Source organism: Varroa destructor, unplaced genomic scaffold (genome assembly GCF_002443255.2).
Source record: "Varroa destructor unplaced genomic scaffold, Vdes_3.0 BEIS01000002.1, whole genome shotgun sequence".
In the NCBI taxonomy this organism is placed as follows: Eukaryota; Metazoa; Arthropoda; class Arachnida; order Mesostigmata; family Varroidae; genus Varroa; species Varroa destructor.
This window is the reverse complement of record NW_019211455.1, coordinates 46,115,898-46,135,196: the sequence shown is the minus strand read 5'-3', so window position 1 is coordinate 46,135,196 and position 19,299 is coordinate 46,115,898. Positions and strand designations below refer to the sequence as shown.

The 19,299-nt window shown below is 41.6% G+C and overlaps 2 protein-coding genes and 1 long non-coding RNA gene across 21 annotated transcripts in view; 1 reads left to right on the top strand and 2 right to left on the bottom strand.

Annotated features, from left to right (window-relative positions):
* LOC147757889 (uncharacterized) overlaps nucleotides 1-9,199 on the bottom strand; it is a 28,826-nt gene extending 19,627 nt beyond the window's left edge. For 2 of the 7 annotated variants that reach the window (XR_015321061.1, XR_015321058.1), the window contains exon 1: nucleotides 9,110-9,186. This is a non-coding gene — a long non-coding RNA (uncharacterized LOC147757889). Of the gene's footprint in view, nucleotides 1-9,109 lie in introns of all 7 variants that reach the window. The other 5 variants (XR_015321059.1, XR_015321057.1, XR_015321062.1 and 2 more) reach the window with 5 other exon arrangements.
* The window catches only part of LOC111243898 (neuropilin and tolloid-like protein 2), a 64,012-nt gene extending 54,268 nt beyond the window's left edge, over nucleotides 1-9,744 (top strand). For all 4 annotated transcript variants that reach the window (XM_022790189.2, XM_086980043.1, XM_022790190.2 and 1 more), the window contains 2 exons: nucleotides 933-1,147; nucleotides 5,299-9,744. In XM_022790189.2, the coding sequence (XP_022645924.1) occupies nucleotides 933-1,147; nucleotides 5,299-5,641 (558 nt within the window). In that variant the 3' untranslated portion in view covers nucleotides 5,642-9,744. The remainder of the gene's footprint in view (nucleotides 1-932; nucleotides 1,148-5,298) is intronic.
* Nucleotides 1-19,299, bottom strand: part of AP-1gamma (adaptor protein complex 1, gamma subunit) — a 221,034-nt gene that overhangs the window by 128,493 nt on the left and 73,242 nt on the right. The gene's annotated exons all lie outside the window — the stretch shown is intronic.

Below are 19,299 nucleotides of genomic sequence, written 5' to 3'. Positions count from 1 at the left end.
CACAGACGGGATTACGGGGTACGGGCCAGTGGTATTCCATGATTTCGTTCAGGCAAAGTATGAGTGTTTGTGAATGTAAAGCGTCAAGTACATGGTGCTGTGCTAACGTGTAGCTAGCCTATTTAAGTGGAAAAACGTATGTGCGTGATTATTTACAAAGCTAGTGTAATTTGGCATGCCAATGAAGTTAATAAGAACGTAACACGGTCAGCTCTTTCGTTCAGTCACTACGTGCGGGTGATCATTTTTGTCCGTGGTCTCCTAAAGACACTGGTGGAAACTGCGGAATAACTGAAAAGATGTAAAAATTGAGATAGCTCTGCGTTAAATACCGACGAGTAGATGGTTCTGATGCTTTACGTTGTGGGAAGAACGTGACATTCTTTAAGGACAAAGTTGACTTTACTATTAAAAAACATGAGCCTATACAAGCAATGGTTATGGCCCAGCAGATGGTTTGTCTGCAAGTGCATAGTAGATACATAAATTCAAGTCGAGTTGTTGAGATTGATGCTGATAAATGAAAGGTACTATTAATCCAGGAAGTGTACGAAAGACACTGAATTCTTTTCACTTTGTTTCAGTAGGTTTGTTTTTGACATCAGTCCTTCTCTATCGCCATTTCACGCCCAAAATACACATATACATATATTATTAGATCGTGCTCACTAGCTCGTAAGTCGAATGACTACGCCGATCTGGATTTTATGACACGTGCAACGGTTATTCTTTGCCCACCTTCCAGCATTCATGTTTGGGGCATCTAAAAGCCGCTCTTGCCAGTAGTAGACAGCGGACCGCTGCTCTGAACGGCATACCAGAATCAATTCGGTTCTACTGCATTGCGCTCTTACCTGTTCGCTAACACAGTATTACCTATATCCACCTCCGTAATAATCGTTACTGGTATTATATTTGTCCGCTTCGTACAGAGTCAGTACTGCGTGAACACCGAGAGCGGGACGTGTAACATGTCGCTGACCAAGAATTATTGCATCGATCGTACGCTTCAGTGTGATGGCGTGCCTAACTGCAGCGGTGAGGACTCATCAGACGAGGATAAATGTCGTCTTCCGTTGTTAGCCGGATGTGGAGCTGCTAGTGGTGTATTAGCACTCATTGTCCTCGTTTCGCTCACTTGCGTGAAGTAAGTATTGGTATATATGTAAGAACGGTTCTTCTATTATATATGAACTCCTGACTTTTTGCTTGCTCATTTAGCAACTACGCTTTACCCACTGTAGTGACATGTTTCCTATGGCTGTGGTTGGAGACCGACTGAAACTCTGTCTCCAGAATAAATTTGAAATGCTGATCCCCCAGTTTTTTTTTTTTTCTTTTTTGCTGTGTTTATTAGAGTGCAGCAAGGCTGCTCGCTGCAATGTCCGAAAGCAGTTAGCATCTTCTCAATTTCCGGTAAACGCTTAAAGTACAGCCTGCCGATAAGTTTGGAAAGTTTTCGCTGTGAGTAACCCTTCGCCCCCTTGCTGCCCCAAAAGATTATTTGCGAGTCCTGTCTACCAATCTTAGCGCTTAGGCCGGGCCACAAATGAATACAGGGCCTCCATTGCCACCACTGAGTGAACCAGCACCCGAGAACTTAACAGGAAATCCACAAGCTGATAAAAGTAATTACAGTGAAAACGGCCGTCTACTGGCATCCTACTTATTGTGTCAATTAGGTTGCCGCCTTGCTTACGGCCGTCGCCATTCAGCGATACGCCTGCTTGCAGAAGCGGCAGCGACGGCGGCGGATGTATAATACAAGTTTACGCGGCTGACCTCGCATGCGCAACGAACGAGCGCGTAGAGGACCTGTTTTGTTAAGAAAGAAACATTCATAATAGTAAAACGAAAACAGATCCGACTAGCAAATACTAACTATATGGATTAGCTGTTACGTCCGGGACGAATACGTTATCCGAAGGTGATTCTCGAAAACATCCATTACAAAATAGCTACGTTTAATCAATGATCCAAAGCCCGAATTTGTGTGAATGTTGCCGTGTCTCGTACGCCGAGACCTCCCGCTGAACTATGTCTAACAGACCAAATCTAGAGAACAACGGCTTGTCTAGACTACGAAAAACTACTTCTTTTCTATGTTGCGGCCTATGACGACCGTTCTAGCTATTATCGGCGATGAGCTCATTTTCTCGCGACTATAATCTTTGGTGAATATACTTACGGGTCTTATTAAGCTATTTTATCGGTTTCAAGTCACAAATGTTAAAAAACAAGTTGATTTCCGGCCACTTGAAAAGTTAGCATAGCTGATTAAACTGGGGAACAGTGCAGGAATTTTCCTATTTTTGATAGGTTCAGTTCTATAAGGCCTATAAGGAAACGAGATGAAGCTAGAAGCTGTGTGATACTGTATCTCGTCTCAGACTGACTATGGACTCTTTTGTAAATACTTACATTTGATTTTAGAAGTAATCATTCAATTTATGTGTCGTCACGTTTTTCAATCAATTTTCATCAAGCTGAATATCCTTCATCAACTATACGTAGATGTTATGATATTGAAATGCGTATATGTAAGACTACAGTATGCCTGCATGAACCGTATGCACGTGTATATGATGAAAGGCAGCGGTCCCTGCTGCACGACGGCTTAAATTTATGCCGATAGTGCAATGGAACCTGTTTTCACTATGTGATTGATCGTGGCTGACCGTACCACAAAATGGAATTTATAGCTATTTGTGGCCCTCAAATAACGAGTTTTTTTTTTACATCTCTGAGTATTGCTGCGTTTTGACTAACTCTTTTCGGGAAAACCGTCTGCTATACCTGTTTGGTGCCGACGGTGCAATACGCTTTTCTTATTTATCGGCAAAACATAGTTTTCTCTCTTTACTTCAATGTGTTGTCCTATAATCTTCCATCACTATTTACCTAGACTCCCACACGCATAGCCACCCGTGCGAAGAGCGGTTACCTACCTACCTATGCAAATAGTCACTTCTTATGAAAGCGTTCCTTGGGCTGCTTTCATGACTCGTCTTTCTGTTTCTGTGTTCAGCGGTTTTTTCTCATGTTCCCAATTATTCCGTTTTTATTCAATAAATAGCCAGCCGTATTTCCTGTTTCGGCCTCCTATCTGCTCTATTTACTCGTCATTCCCTTCCTAGCGGAAGGAAAAGGAAGCTTAGTGCTTGAGTACCCGTATCATTCTGTAAGGTAGCCAACGTCGTCGTCCAGGAAGAGCCAACAATGTAGTAGAGCGAACACTAGCATGCCTGTAGAGGAATTGGTTCGGTTTGATGGCCGTCCTCACCCTTTTCCATATCCTGATAGGAGTGATGAGTATATGGCATAGTCCATTACGACGTTCAGCACCACGTAGGGTTCTGCAGAACTGAGCCACAAACATCTGCTGCTGGCTCTGCTTTTGCTCGCTAGAGCTCGCCCGCAAGTATAAGCATAAAAAGAACGAACATCTCTAATAGCCGGAAACAGGTACTCAAATCGAAAGAACCGGGTGAGAACTCCATGGAGCACCTTAACGGCGCGTCTGTATGTGTATTAGGTCCGCATGTTCTCCTAGTTTGTCGCAACGTTGGATAAACTGATGATACTAAGAGCTGGAATAGCGAGAAAAAATTGAGGCGGGCAAGGTGGTTTTTAAATACATAACGTAACATAACATAACACCCCTTAAAGAAGCCACCAAAGTGCACAGGAAAGAAGACGGAAGGAATCGACATAGAGAGGCTAGAAACAAAAGGAAAAATAGCGGCTGGCCCCAGGTTCAATGCAGTGTCGTCCACGAATGGTTGACGATATGTACAGTAGATAGTATCGATGGGAAGCTTTGCGTTAACTTTCAATGAATTCAGAAAAAAACTATGAATATTATTGAACGAACTTTCCCGGCTCTTGCAGGAGGTTTGATTACGTACGTATCTATCTCTGCTATGTATATTGCTCTGAGGAGCGCCAAATAGATCTATTGTGAACTGAAACTTTTCTATCAGCCGGTATTCGTAGATCAACTGGCCGACTCGAGACCACCACTCGCTCTAATATATTCGATTTAAAAACATACTTTCTCAGTATTAGAACTTTCATCCCCACTAGCAAATTCGATTCTAGTACAAATCCTGTTGGTAAAAGGCAAGAGACCCTTCAGCTTTCGTCCATCGTACGGTAGCAGGTGCGCTGAAACTGGTATGGATTTTCTCGACCACCTCGAATCCTCTTAACTAAGTCATAATCGAAAGAGCCCTTCAAGGGATTGCAGAATGCAAAACCCCATTGAGACGCTAACAAGCGTCTTTTTCGGTGCACGGCAAAACTATCCGGTCGAGATTCGACATGATTATCTAGCAAGGTTTCGATGCACCGTAAGGCTGCTGCGGCACATTCAAAGTCAATGGTGAGCAACGAGTGGAACAGATACGCGCGTCGTTCGCTTGGTAACTGTTTCGCGAGCTGTTACGTCACCGTTGATACCATCAGAATTATTCCGGCGGAGAGGCCAAGAGAACGTGCAGAGCAGCTTAGATGGTCATATATAATCATGTACACCTAGCTATCTGGATAGTGTACCATCATATACTGTCATAAGCAGACAACCATATGACTAGAAATTTTGTGTGTAGTAGGACAGATAATTGTCTCGAGCCTGGCATATTGGAACTGGTAAGTAACCGTCGTTTTCTGATGCTATGCAAAAGCACACTCCACTGTTTCACTATAAAAAAAATAGGCTGGTACATCAAAACCCAGTTACCCATGGGTTGGATTAGGCGGTAGCGTCAAGGAGCTGGAACCAGAGGGTCCTTAGTTCTAATCTTGTTGATTAGATAAAAACTGACGTGGTCGTGCACTTTTGCAAATTTGTTAATATAGTAAATTATTATCACACTTTAAAGGAACGCGCCAAAACGTACGTATTTTTTACGACAAAAGTTTTTTTCGATGCATAGCAACGCGAACAGCATTTGATGTGATTAATTAGGGAAAGTTAGGGGTCGGTCGTTAACTGTCACTCATTTGAGTCCCGAAAATCTGTCTGATAAATTAAATTTGAACTGGAGTACAACGTTCCCCAAAGAATAGACCAAGACAGGCGTTAACACGAATAAAGTAGCAAAATTTACTTGCGTAATTTGGCCCAACTACTCCTAAACATTTTACTAGGATTTCCTTTGACGTTTACACTTATAATAACAGGTAGACTACCTTCATTTATACGTGCAACTAAGCAGATTAAATTTTTCTACAGCAAAAACTGCTGACCTGTATCTTCGTGTCTTTTTTCGTGTTCTTGCCTTTTGATTCTTTTAGAAAAAACCGGCCATCGAAGATGGAGCATGATCTGGACCTGAGTATGGCCAGTATGGAGCGGTCGTTGTCGGTCGCCTCACGCCGTTATTCCATGGCTATGGGACTTGGCATGGGCGGAATAGGTCCCATGGGTGGATTCGGCCATGGTTTCGGCAGTATGGGACCCATGACCCATGGGGTTCCCGGTCACGCTATGGTGGGCGGGACCGGATCCTGTGTGCTTCACAACAACCTTAACAACATACAGAACATCTCGACCTATGACGATGCACTACCGACGAAGGTTGCACACTTTACGCCCGATCCACCTGGCGTTGGACGCAGACACCTTACCGATGTCTAGTAAATAAATAGTTACATTACTGTTCTCACCCCTTTGAATTACGTGTCGTGTACATTAACTTTCAGCACGAGTACGATACAAAAAAAACGACGGAAAACTGCTGTAATAGGCATACAAGGCCAAAAACAATGCTAACAACATCACGGCAAAAGAAAACGACAATAGAATGTAACTCACTGGTCGTGCACCATGCCGGCTTTACAAAGGTTGCGTGTAATACTATCAAGGAGTTTTCTACACGATGATCGAAAACATTCCGAAAGGGACGCTGTTAAAATGGTCGTTAACTGAGAGCGGTATCTATTTAATTATATAATTTCTTCGAACTAGCTACAATGAGTGAACTCTTCGTTGTTAACTGATACAAGTTAGGCTTTTCTTATTCGATTACCTTTCAGACGATCTAAGAAACCAGCCAGGCATCATCGTGTATCACTAGTGTTGCTATCATGAAACGTTAAGATTAAGTAAGGGGGATATTTGGTTGGAACTGAGGCAGTAAATGGGCGTTAGACGACAATTCACAGGCCGGCACAGACAAACTTCCAGACAGCGACGCGCTGACACAAACGAGCCGACGAAAGTTTTGTGTCTTGGAACGGGCGCTGCATTGAAACACACGCACTATCACAGAGACTCACGAAGTAATGCATACGTGATGTTAATTTTGTGTAAGCCGATGCATGAATAAAGCAAGGATGCGATAGAGTATTTAGAAAAGACACAAAAACTCAGAGACGATCGAGGCTTTGAAGCAATTTCTTCATTATTTCTTCAACTCGGCTTTAGGGTTTGAAGGCGTTTGCAGGGTGCCTTCTAGCGACGGTAGCGATCATGCTTATCACTCAAGGCCAAACGCAATTAAGTTAAGCACTCACACGGGATCATTCATGATCGCGATCACAAACGATTACCCCTGGGTTAGCGTTTAGCCAGTAAATTTTCACGAGCAGGAACAACACCATGAATTAACATTTGAAGGACCTACTTGCAAAAGGTAGACTTTGTGTATCGATAGATTGTGGGTATTACAACGTCTACCAAATAGACGTGTAATCGGTAGTAACACGATTAGACGCAAATGCAGCCTGAGCCGTATGCGAGTACCCTAGAAAGGAATCCAGGTCTCTATATATATTGAGTTTGATTGAACTGTTCCACAAGAGAAACGAAGAAGATCGAAATAGAACTGCAAAAAATCACCGGGTCACGGACTAACAGAACAGGACGTGTATAACCGGATAGCAAAAAAAAAAAGACGCAGACGGGTGAGCTTGCAGTAGAGACTCAAGTTTTCTGCAACCTTGTCCATAGTACGATCATTTGAGGGAGCAGAGAGACCTGATAGAAGTCCTCCGCCCACTGGCGTCCGGGAGCTGTCGTTTAGCTACTGCGATCACTGGTGCTGCTCTTTCATCATGGTAGTAGTAGTAGATTGTGTCGCACCTCAAAAACAGGAGTCAGAAGGCAGCGGAGGAGACCTAGGAAAGGAGTTGGAGAGTATTAGGGGCGCGGAAATTGTGAGGGGCTCGCAAGATCCTTCATTTCTTGTCCTCCACGTTCTCTCTATCATGTGTCCCTCATAGCTGTCTGTTACCCCGATCTGACGTAAGCGAGTGTAAAATGACGGAAAAAGAGGCTATCTGGGTTTGCGACGTCGCCTGAGGCCTCTAGGCTACGAGGACAACGGGTCCGTAGTGAAAATGGCTTCTGTTCAGGCAGAGCAAATAAGAGCGGGAGTCTAACTAGAGAACGACCGTAGTCCTCCTATAGGACAACCGGGGTAGGAGGATGAGCCTCGCAAAAGAGCGCCGAGAAACCAGACCACCCTAGGCATCATCACCACCGCAATCACAAGAGTTGTGTACCGTTGATGGCTGGAAGCCGTGGTCGTCGTGGTACTCGAAGCTGGAGCCTGTCGGACTACGGCTAGTGCGCTGTTCGACAAAAGCCGTGATATTGTTCCGTTGCATTGTACCGCTTCTATACATCGAAGGTAACAATAAAACGGAGAGGAGGAAGTGAGCAGAGGAACTTCTCGAGAGTAGACGACAGAAAAGGACGAACGTCATCAGACCGTCTAGTTGGCTTGGAGCTACAACAACTGGGATCACTGCCTTGCTAACCAGTCAACGTGGGGTTTCCATGCAAAAAAACGTAATGTAGCCCTAAAGATCAGATAAAGTCGGATTGATGTTTAAAGAAGAGTTAGAAGTAAAAAATAGGCTAGAAAAAAATAGAATATTTAAATGATCAAGGTATAAAAACGAGTAATCGGGTCGGAATTTTGCCAAAGGGAATACGTTGCAGGTCTGAACTGGAATCTCTCGGCATCAATAAGCCTGCGAACTTGTGGCATGAAAAAATTGTACTGCAGCGGTATACATACATTTAAAAGCAAATAATGGCGACGTACACGATATTAGATAATAATAAAATGTGAGTACGCAGGGGAAAGGTTGTGTTGGCTCAAGTATGAACATAATAAAAATATACCCACACATATTACAAATGCCAACGGCACACGAAAACATACATGCTTATTTTAAAGGTTTGTTTTTAGTCAACAGGCGGATCAGTGCCTTGAATGCCCCCGCAGACCTCTTCTAGACCCACGATAGCGCCATCCAAATACTAACATGACATATGACACAAATAGAGCTGAAATATATTCTATTCATTTTCTAGCTCAATTAACTAAGTTTAGAACGAAACGTGGTATGAGTCAACGAGTGGATATCTTACCCGAAAAGTTCGTCAATGACTATACATTAGTAATAGCAAAATGCACTTTCTACGAGACCCGGAGGCTTCTCATAAAGTGAGCTACTTGTTCTAACAGGGCTTATTAAGTTAAAACGTGATCCTTTGAAGTGTGAAGCAGCGAGTTATATTATGACAGTTGTTTAAATGTCGAATTGTGATGATTTATTGGAACATTTTTTGAGTCTTGTTGTCAGCGTAAGTTCATATAGGATCTTCAGCTACCGGTTATCTTACCGGAGTTTTTTTTGTTCTCCTTTTAAACTTGATGAGTCTATATGAAATCATAAGAGAATAGTATTTCTATGCTAGTGGTACTGAGTCTTATCGCTTTCATTCTGTCAATATAGTTCAGACTTTCATCTAATTTAGCCGCGCAACTAATCAATAAAAGCTTCATTGCGTACCCGTTATCTCTGGGTACCAGGGTCTAACAGGCGGAATGAATATGGACGCTGATTTATTAAAATCAGCGCACGGTCTTCACGAGCGAAATGGAGTATTGCATCATTTCTAAATTGCGTTAGGTTCTCGCCTAGCAGTTAGCGCAGAAAGCACTTCTTTTTAAGATTTACATATAAAAACGGTGACTGTCGTGTATAATCACTAAGGACACGCTGCGCTTTATATAAAAAGCATGCACATAAGTGCACGTAGAAAAGGATAGAGAGATCGTGGTGTACGGACACACGCGTAGGTACTCACACGTACACAGAAACAGGGATTTTACACGGACAACACACGGTAGACATATGGATTCAGCATGTTCTGTATGTATTCGGTATGTCGACAAGTGAAACCATCTGATCGTAACTGATTTTAACTCGAGTATCTGTAGCAGCAGTACTATATATACAAATACAATTAATAATAATTATTACAGAATCATGATAATGATATCGATGCTACATGAACATTGTAGTAAAACCAGATCGCCGGAAACGTTTACTACATTTGCTTCCCGCCAAAAAATCAAACCGGTAAAGGGAGCCTATTGTCTGACGGACAGTGGAAAAAAATCAACGTAGATGTTCCGTGTCAGTCGATGTCTTCCCCTGCGACGGCCACCAATCACGATGCTGATGCTAGAAGACACCGACAATTGTGGCAGTAAACAGACAAAAAAAGAACGAACAGTTTCTGCGTGACGTTTGTACCAGTTACACAGACAATAGAGAATACAAAGATACTGCTACTGCTCATGTGGATGGGCTCCTGTATGATATTCACGTGATGAGAGTACTATACGACGGTATTGCGTAAACACGACGAAAAAAAAGGAGAAGATTGATACAAATTCACAAAAAAAAAAAGAATAAAAAATACGTGAAAAGTGGCAGTCGAACACGAACGATTAAAAAATAACAAATATGTAACAAACATTGTCTACAATGAACGGATCGACTGGGATGGATGCAAAAAAAAACAAAGGACAGAACGATCTCATTAAAACGGGATAAAGACCTCACAAACAACTGATTTTGCTATTACTATAGATACATTTATTCCAACAAATTAGAACGATCAACGAAGATTATTGATTATTACTACTTCTATGATTAGTAATGCTACATAGTAATTGATAGAGTACGCACAAAAAAAAAAAACAGAAAACAGTGGTTTATCTCAGTTTGATGTCCTTGTTAGTAGGATTGTGATTGAGCGACACTTGAGAACTGACGGATGAGGATCGTCCAGTGACGACAAACTAATGAATTAATTGACTGTAATAAACCGATGGATTAGTAAATAGATGTAGGGAAAAAAATTAGGTAGGCAGAGGTGGAATTGAAACGTCGACAAAAACAAAAATGATAATAATAAATACGTTTGTTACTAAAATAGTCGATGCTTTATTATTAAGTAAATATATAAAGAAAAACAGGACGTGTGCTCTATGGAAGATGTTCATGAGCTACACACGTGGCGTTCAAACCAACGAACCGTCTATAATTGAGATATAATGAAACAGTATGAGAACAAGATACGCGCAGATCTCTTTTAAAATTATTTTATCGGTATTGTTCAATAAAAATGTTCAAAGAACAAATAAAAGATAGGCTTGTATTTACATAAAGTATGTTCATTTAACATACTGCACTATCCTGTCGGATGAATCTTAGCGCCCTCTAAGCCAAAAAAGTGCATTTCAGCTGTACGCAAAAGTGCGTTGTAGTTTTTTGTACCAATGTTTAGGAACTTATCGCCCCAACAAACACGGTAATCAACAAGGTTGTCCAGCACCACTTTACTCTATAATAGGGCACGATTGCTGACAAAGGCCCACTGATATCAGGACGACAGCTTAGTTGTTTTTCAAAGGTCAGCCGTTGTTGACACACTTCCAAGTCTTAGCGTGTTGTGAATCTACACTAGAACGATATGTTAAGAGCAGTGTTTGGCCCCACCCACGCTTGCCATAGCAAATAGAAACGTTGTTGATTTTGATCATCGAATACCGTTTGCTTGGAGCTACATTATGTATTTTAGATTGCCAATTCCACGAAAAGAGATAGATGGTCAAGCAGTGAAACATTTCCCGGGAACTTTATGACCTTTTCGAGCCTTGGCATAAGGTGAAAAGTCACAAGGGGAAACAACAAGCCTGAAGCAGAACGTAAACACACAAAAATAGTTACTATGGCATAGTACCATTATTATCATGCTGCTCCATAGACCTTTTGAAGAAAAATCCAGACAAGTTCGATAGTTTTCGTCTAGAGTAATACCTAGCAACTTAAATACCGGACATACGAAAACTCGATACAGCCATGTATTGTCACAGATCAACCATTTAACTTTCAAATATATTTAGAATAAATCACTACACTGTGTGCTAATCAGACGAAAACTTTAAGCGGGATACATGAAATGGCAATAATAAACATAATATTTTTTCATATAAATTGCATAGCATCAAGTCAGCGGGACTTGGAGCATCGACTCCAGATTCAGTTCAGCCAGGGTTTTGTCGTTCAAAGCAACCTATTTATAGATAGTAGAGGTATCATCTAAATCAATGCAAAGATAATGTTATTATATAACGTGTTATTATATATTATATATATAATGTTATATAAAGGTGTCTTGACACACAGACAACAACTTCTCAAAAGCCAGAAGCTATGAAAGTATCTTTCGTGAGCGAAATTTTTTCTATCTGTTTTTGGTTGTGTGTAAAATTTACAACTTTTTAGTGCCTACTAACCGGGATTAGAATATAGCAAAAAAAAGAACCACCTCAAATTTGACGTGTGAGATTCGCGTTATTCGTGCCCTATCTTTCGGTTTCTATTTGTCTTATTCAGTTAGAAATAAGTGTTTCGAGCTTTACGTCAGGTACTGCCTTATCTAAACAGAGTACAGATGGATCTAAGCACGAAACGAAAGTCTCATATTCACCCCATGATGTTCCCCTCAGTTTAGTAGCTAACTCCTTTGCCACTATATCACTACGAGGACATGGCAATTCTACGATACTTGCAGAAGCAACCGTACGCCGCGGGGCAACTCCAGTTTCCAAGAAATCTATTCTATTTATATGTGCGTGTCTATTAGCACGGTAGATATTGGATGTTATAGTACGTAAGGCGCGGCTCTATCGCAGTGACTTCAACGCATATATTGGCCGAATTAGCATACACCGTTTATGGACATTGTGTGGGAGGTATACTAATCTGCACCTGATCGGGGCCTACATTAAAAGAAAGAATATATACAAAATAACTACGGGTGTGAAGCCATGTAGCCTCCACGCAAGCACCTACGGCCGAAAATCAGACAACTTGCCCAATGACCAACGATTTGGAACAGAAATAAACAATAACTTTTCCTTTACTTAGTGACTTTTTTTGAGTAACGTCATTTTCGAAGCATTTTTCAAAGTTATAGTATTAAGATCTTGTAAATAAGTTATACTAAACAAAAGACTGTTGTAACTATTATATTATTATACACATCATCATACCTGGAAAATTTTTTTAGAATGTTTTTTAAAGGAAATAAGCAGATTTGCCCATGCGCTACATCTCATCTTGTGTATAGTTGTCGGCCGCTGTTGCTTGCGTAGTCAGTCAAGGATGCCTCTCAGTCATTCAGTAACCTCGATGATTTGACTGGTCCGTAATAATGTTTTCGGTAAGCGTTGGATATATATATATACATAGCCGTTATAGCCATTAAGTGAGATAGCAGCTGGCACCTGATCATATAGTGCATTCACGGGTATAGCTGCTTTATGTTTAGTAATAAAAAAACTGCAAGTATGTGTATTGTGCTTTTACTGGCACCTCTTCAAAATTTAACTTACCTTTGTGTCAAAATTAACACCGTCAGAGTCCTCGCACAGTTATATAGACTGCATTTGTGCCGTTTTAGCAGCAGGAACAATTTCCTGTACTAAACTCCAGGAAGTCTCTTGAAAATGGCGGATTTGGCAGCGTCACTTATACGGCAAATGACAAAAAAATAACCTTTAGAACCATTGCAGCTCCGTAAACTTTTAGAAAATTTCATCTATTCGCAGTCACTATCAACATTCGAATTTACCGAAACACATACTAATCGGTCCGATCGCATCGTTCTGCTTGACTTTACCAAGATTCGCGTCGATGTCTGTCTAAGGCATGCTACTGAAGCCGTGATGCCGAGGGTAAAGAAAGAGATTAAACGGCGTTTGCGAGTCTTTTAACTGAGGCTCAAAATTCTTAACGAAACGAAATGATTCTAATAATGGTCTACCCATCCACAAATTCCAGACGGCCCCTGTATGCCTGGGCCTACCTACGTTTTCCTACCAAATACTGCTAATCTAAGTCGATTTATGCCTGACTCAGGTTCTACTTGTGACTTACAGGTCATTATTATTTCCGTATAACCAAAGCGGTATTTTCCTACTGCAGCTGTTGTCTTTTTGAAAGAATCATACGAGCAAAAATGCCTCTTCAGACGTATCCGTTCCTATAGAAAGGACACCTCAAGCGTATGCGATTAATAGATAGGAAACCACAGTTTTTTGCAGATAAGAAAGCATCGCGCTATCCTACACGCGCAACAGTAAACTGTATAACCGGAACTGACCGACCTTTCCTTAACTGTAGCCTTCACCTGAAGGTTGCCAACTCTACGACGATCTCATGGACGTGAGCTGGAGCTTCGGCCATGCTCTGCTCCTCATCGGTGAATTTTCTGATGTAGGAGTGAGCTCTTAACGTGCCACGAAAGTACGTGAGTAGAGAAAAAAAAAGGCAGTAAAGATATATCCAGAACCTTTCGAGGCAGGGGCGCATAGAAACAGGTTGAAGCCGCGTTGGACTTCCGTACAGAGGGAGCTTGACTCAACTCACAGTTTACCTAGTCGCATTGCCACTATACTATGACAGAGCGGTTTCGTCATCATCGTACCATCGCCAGTCAATATGTTACGTTGGTCGTTCCAGAAGAAGGCATCTTTTTCTGTTTTCTATATCGATCCCTCTTCCGAAGTTTCCTCCTAGCTATCCATAAATTCCTGGGCCTCGTGTGTTTGCACATGCTTCATGGGTTCATGATAGAACTCGTTTCGAGTCTGTTTCCTGTACAGCTCTCCGATGTGGAGCCATTAATGCTGAATTCGAAACACGAATGGTCCCTCACTTTACTGCAACACAGACTTGTGTAGACTATAGGATGCTACTGTACTAGGGTACTAACAAATTGTGTTCTATAGTCGGTAGCAGTATCTTGGCCAATAGGCCAAACGACGCCGCTTACTGTTTCGACGAAACAGGCGCCTTTCTGGCCATTCAGATCAATGCTACAAAAACATGGAAACAGCTACGAGCAGGCTTATTGCTGTGAACTAGTATGATCAAACTTTCGGCGAACAGGAAAGAGCGCCGGAAAACGCGAGCATGACTCCTTTCATTTCTGGTCTAGTTTTTCTTCGTCGTCTATCAATGACGGTTCTCGATTCTATACTCGTTCATCCTTGATGTTTTTCGTTGAAACGGGATTCAAAACGCCGAGTTAGAAGGACAAGCGTCTCCCGAAATCCCCGATTTTCCCTCGTCGTATCCGTCTATCCGCGGCGTAGCTCTCCGGACAACCTAAAGGAATAGCGGGCGCTGACGAAAAGGCCGTTGGTCGACCAGAGTGGGCTCTGCTGGCCAAAGAGCAACTGGACTCATTGATTCATTGTCTTTGAAAGAGGACCAATTTGAAGGTAGGCCCTTGCCTCAAAACAGGCTCAATGCAACGAGTCCGACTGTGATGTGCTGGCCACTGTGAAAAAATTGCTCAGAATGATTCTGCCCGTTTTATGTTCGTTCGTCGAAGCGGCCCCTTTCGCTCTTTGTTCAGGAACGCTGCCGCCTGTTGCTGGCAGAATCAGCGGAATCTATTGGGGTTGAAGTGCGCGTTGCGTGTGACGCTGATGACTGCAGTCAATAGTGGTTTGTTCGCTTTCATACCGAAATATAGGCTTTGGTAATCCGGGCGAAAAGTGTTTGGAAACTCTCAGATTGATGAATTGCCTAGAAATTAGATATGCAGGATCTTCCACGTTTACTGCGTAAATAGTACGTTAATTATTTACGCATGGCGTACGATTGGCATAATTCATGTTCACATGAAAAATATTAATCCATGCAATAAATTATACAACATATCCTCTAGCTTTGAGGTCTCTCTAGGCACTAGGACGAACGACACGCGAACTTGGCCATGTAATCTCCACTATATTCTTTTGGCTTTATTTAATGTTTTCCTTATTCGGGACACACTTGCAATCTGCAAGCAACACCTTGATTGGTCTCGTTTTTATGTGGCACAAAATATATTTTTCTTTGCCGTGACTAACATCAGTAAATCGTTCATAATTAAAGCCAACTCCAGAAATTAACGACCAAACTGATATAAATTTATTTTAAATTTCGAACATGGTACTTGTTCTAGTAACTAGCTATATAAAGACTTATCTACATCTGAGAACGGAGGTTTGAGCCGCTACAGTAGATTTATGATACTGAGCGACAGTTGCGGGATCTTCTAAACTGACTACACAATCCAGTAACCCGATGATTTAAATCAAACACAGAAGCAAAAAAGGGATGTGCTTATTCTCAAATATTGAATACTAAACACCTTACATTTTTAAATTTTAGCGCGGCTGCGTTTTGACGTAGGTCCGCTATAAGCGTTGATAGAAGTTCGTTAATGTTGATAACATTGCCTCCGTGATAGCGCGGTGTCAGCGCGTTTATCTATGAAATTTAAAGGCACGAGCTGACTTGGGTTGACAACGAGAGGTACACACATTTCGGATCGTGAGGATAGCTAGCTATCTGAAGTAATTACAGGAGTAAGAAACGTTGATCTCTATTTATCTAGTGGTAATGCTCGTATAGGAGCACCGGTTTATCAAATCATATCTTAGAACTGAATCTCTTTTAAATCAAAGCTTTTCGCATTAACTACCAACTGTAAATTCGTTGAACCGTCACAAGTATGCCTGTCGACTAAATATTAATTGACATTATATCTATCGGCAATATAAATAGTTCGTATACATATGGTCTTCGTACAAAGGAATCTTGCCTAAAACTGAGGATGTCGTGTTTTTAAATGTAAAAAATAAATAATAAAGTTTATTCTGTATTGAAACCACTAGTAGATCTAAACTACGGTTCTAGACCTAAATTTTAAACAATGGTCGCTTATGTGTAAAAATTTCTGCTGTAGCAGTCTGTATTGAAACGGAGTTTGGGTCTTGCGCTCAGAAGCCTTTGTCCTGGCTCACGCTTGCTTTCTTTTAGGCCAACCTCTCTTGCGCTAAGAAGCCTTTGTCCTGGCTCACGCTTGCTTTCTTTTAGGCCAACCTCTATTGCGCTAAGAAGCCTTTGTCCTGGCTCACGCTTGCTTTCTTTTAGGCCAACCTCTCTTGCGCTAGTGTTGCAAGTTCCTCAAAGCATCTTGTCAGCTTATCGAGCACATCAAGGTAATTTAGAATATAACTGCAAACCGAAAACAAACCTCATCTCACCGAAACTCATCATGTGAATGTAGAACCAGCCTGAACTTGCGTCTGGCTATATACTAAAAGACAAACAACTGGGTTGGGTTTGGTGTTTTGTTTTGTCCGGTATTGAGGTCATCTGCTTAATGTACGAAACAACATCTCCGCTAAGTGGCCATTCAAAAGTATGGGGAAAAAGAAGTCTGAGGGCCAGACCCAACTGTGTTAGCACACAGCTACACAGATGGTAAGCGATACTAAATTACTGCTTTCTAGAGCTAAAATGGGTTTTTTTCTATGATAACCTTCAGGTTGCAAAAAAACGTGAATACCTTATTCGTCGTTAATGTAATCATTGTAATGAAAAGGTTTTCTCAAATGAGATGAGTGCGAAGCCGTGTGTTATTTGTTCTTGAGAAAGCTTCTATGAATATAGTTTGCCCTGACGTCCCGAATCAACCGAAAGAGAGTCTCGAAACATCCGATTGCCATCCAACCTCCTATAGCATTAAGTCGCGTATTCAAATCTGCATGAAAAGAAATCTTGCGGGTGTTTTCCTCACAAAGAAAGTATTTCCAAAGCAAAAAGTTATTAGGAAAACTGTACAGAGAAAGCCTGACGAACGCACACTTGGCGGTTGCGTGTCTACGAAATCGAACGCGTGCATCTTAGAGCTTCTACAATAGTGGAGTTCAAAGAGACTTGGGAGCCAGGAGCTGTAAGGTTTCCCAGGTCAAGGGCGGCCGACAGGGGTCTAGATTAGGCAACCGGACGCCTCGCATATTCGTTGGTATCTCAAAGACGATAATATAGATTGCGATCACTCTAGTGAACAGGCCTGATCTGAGACGAAAATTTCCCACTGAAAATTCCATGACCGGAAAAGCTAATTTCCAAAACATTTTGTTTGTCTAATGAGATTCGTACAGGTTAGCAGTAGACAAGCGTGTGTGTTCTACCGAAACGTCATTTGTTTAGAAATGTCGCTGAAATTAATTACAGGGTGAATGTCCCATAATTAGCCCAAGTGGGAGCTGCCACTGGAAAACAGCCAGTTGATTTTCTGGTTCGACTGAAGAACTTCTCTATGACGGAACACTGGTAGTTAATGCAAATCTAATTAGCGCAAAAAGACAGAATATCTGTCTGTCAAACGCCGCAGCCAGAACAAAATTGTAATACTTGTTATCCTCAGGTACGTTACGTAAGATTTTTAGCCAATATTGGCTTGCCGTTGTAACTTTATTACTCTATTTAATAACGGAGCCCTTTTTAACATATGGCGCCACCGTGCTGGCCAAAAGATCGGTCCCTTACTCATTTTTCTGTGGAACAGCTCGAGAAACTCCGAACGAACAATACGCCTCCTTAGGCCTAACAGAAAAAACTTGACCCCTGACCGCATGAGGACGCTTGAATCGGACACGGTCTTTGTTGCAAGTTTTACTCCATTCCAGCAAACGATAATCACGAAGCCGTTTCCCTCCCACTGCCGTTCGGCGTCAATGTTCAAAGGCTCTCGAGACTACCAATCCTATGAAAGCTATCAACAGTGAGAATCCCTATCAATTTTCGGTGTTTTTTCTCGTTAATTTATTCAATTTAAATTGAACATCTGATTTCAAGTCCCTGAATTGCTCAATCCGTTTTCAACGACCGGTGTTTTATCATTACGCGTTTTTAAACTCGACCCGTTAAAATAGCCAGCGGTCAAGTTCATATTGTATATAACGAAAACGTGTTTTTTCATTTTTCGATTACAGTTTGACGGGGTAAAGGGTGTGTCATCGAGGGCAGATTGCCCCGAGATTAACTGACAGTCAGCAACGTACAATAACTACATTTTCTCTATTCCTCAAAATAGCAACAATGGCCGCAATTGTTACAGTTTTATTGTGATTTCGAATACTTCGCGTCGAGAAACAATGGATTGGAGCTAGTTTCTGAAATGGCTATACAGATAAGCGGATATGTATTACTTCATTAATATATAATAACAATATAGTATAATAACAACTTCTTAGAATAAGCGCCGTAGCGTAGGCCATATACTCGATTACAGCCATAGTAATGCTAAAAGCGTAATGCATATCTTCGCTATTCCATCTCGGCTAATTAACCTGACGTAGGGGAACAGTGGAAAGTTTATGCAGAAATCGCATTCTGCATAGGCATTGTCCAGCGGGCAATATACCGCTGAGCCTTAACTCTGCGAAGGACACCAAGCATAAATAAAATTGCCATGCACATGATTGTAGTTTTGTCCTCTTAAAGCCGAGGCCTTCTAAAAAGGTGATGGATTTATTGAAATTACAGTCTAAAACGATTTAGGTAGGAGACATTGTGGGCTCTGTTGGGCTTAATTACGCTGTTCGTTAATGGTGTGTTTAACACCAAAAGGCGGCTAAACCCTCGTGAGAATTGATCCACTTAAGGATAAATGATTGACTGACAACGATTTACTCACAAGCTCAAGCTCTTCTACATGTTACAGCAACCGACTGAATCGTTTGGTAGCGTGTTGAAATCGAGATCCTGAACGTCGTAGAGACTTTTATGAGGAAGTATTGAGTTAGCGGAAGAATGTTTTCGCCGTCGAGCAGAAAACATGTTTTAAATGAAAACAATCGTATCGTCGTTGTCTGTTTTGCGGCTACCTCCATTATTTACGCGCACCGTTTTCCCCTTCACTGAACAACTGTCGGCTTAATCGAAAGCCAAGCTTCTTAAAAAGTCTTTTCAAAAAGCCTTCAAACAGTTAAAAGGTTGGTAAGATCTGCCAAAGCGAGACACACCAGGTCAGTTTCCTCTTAGCGATCACAGACTTTTCGCAGACAGCACAATTGTTCCCGGCTTTTTCAGCGCTGTTCTGATGTGGGCGGAAAGTTGTGTCAAGGAAGT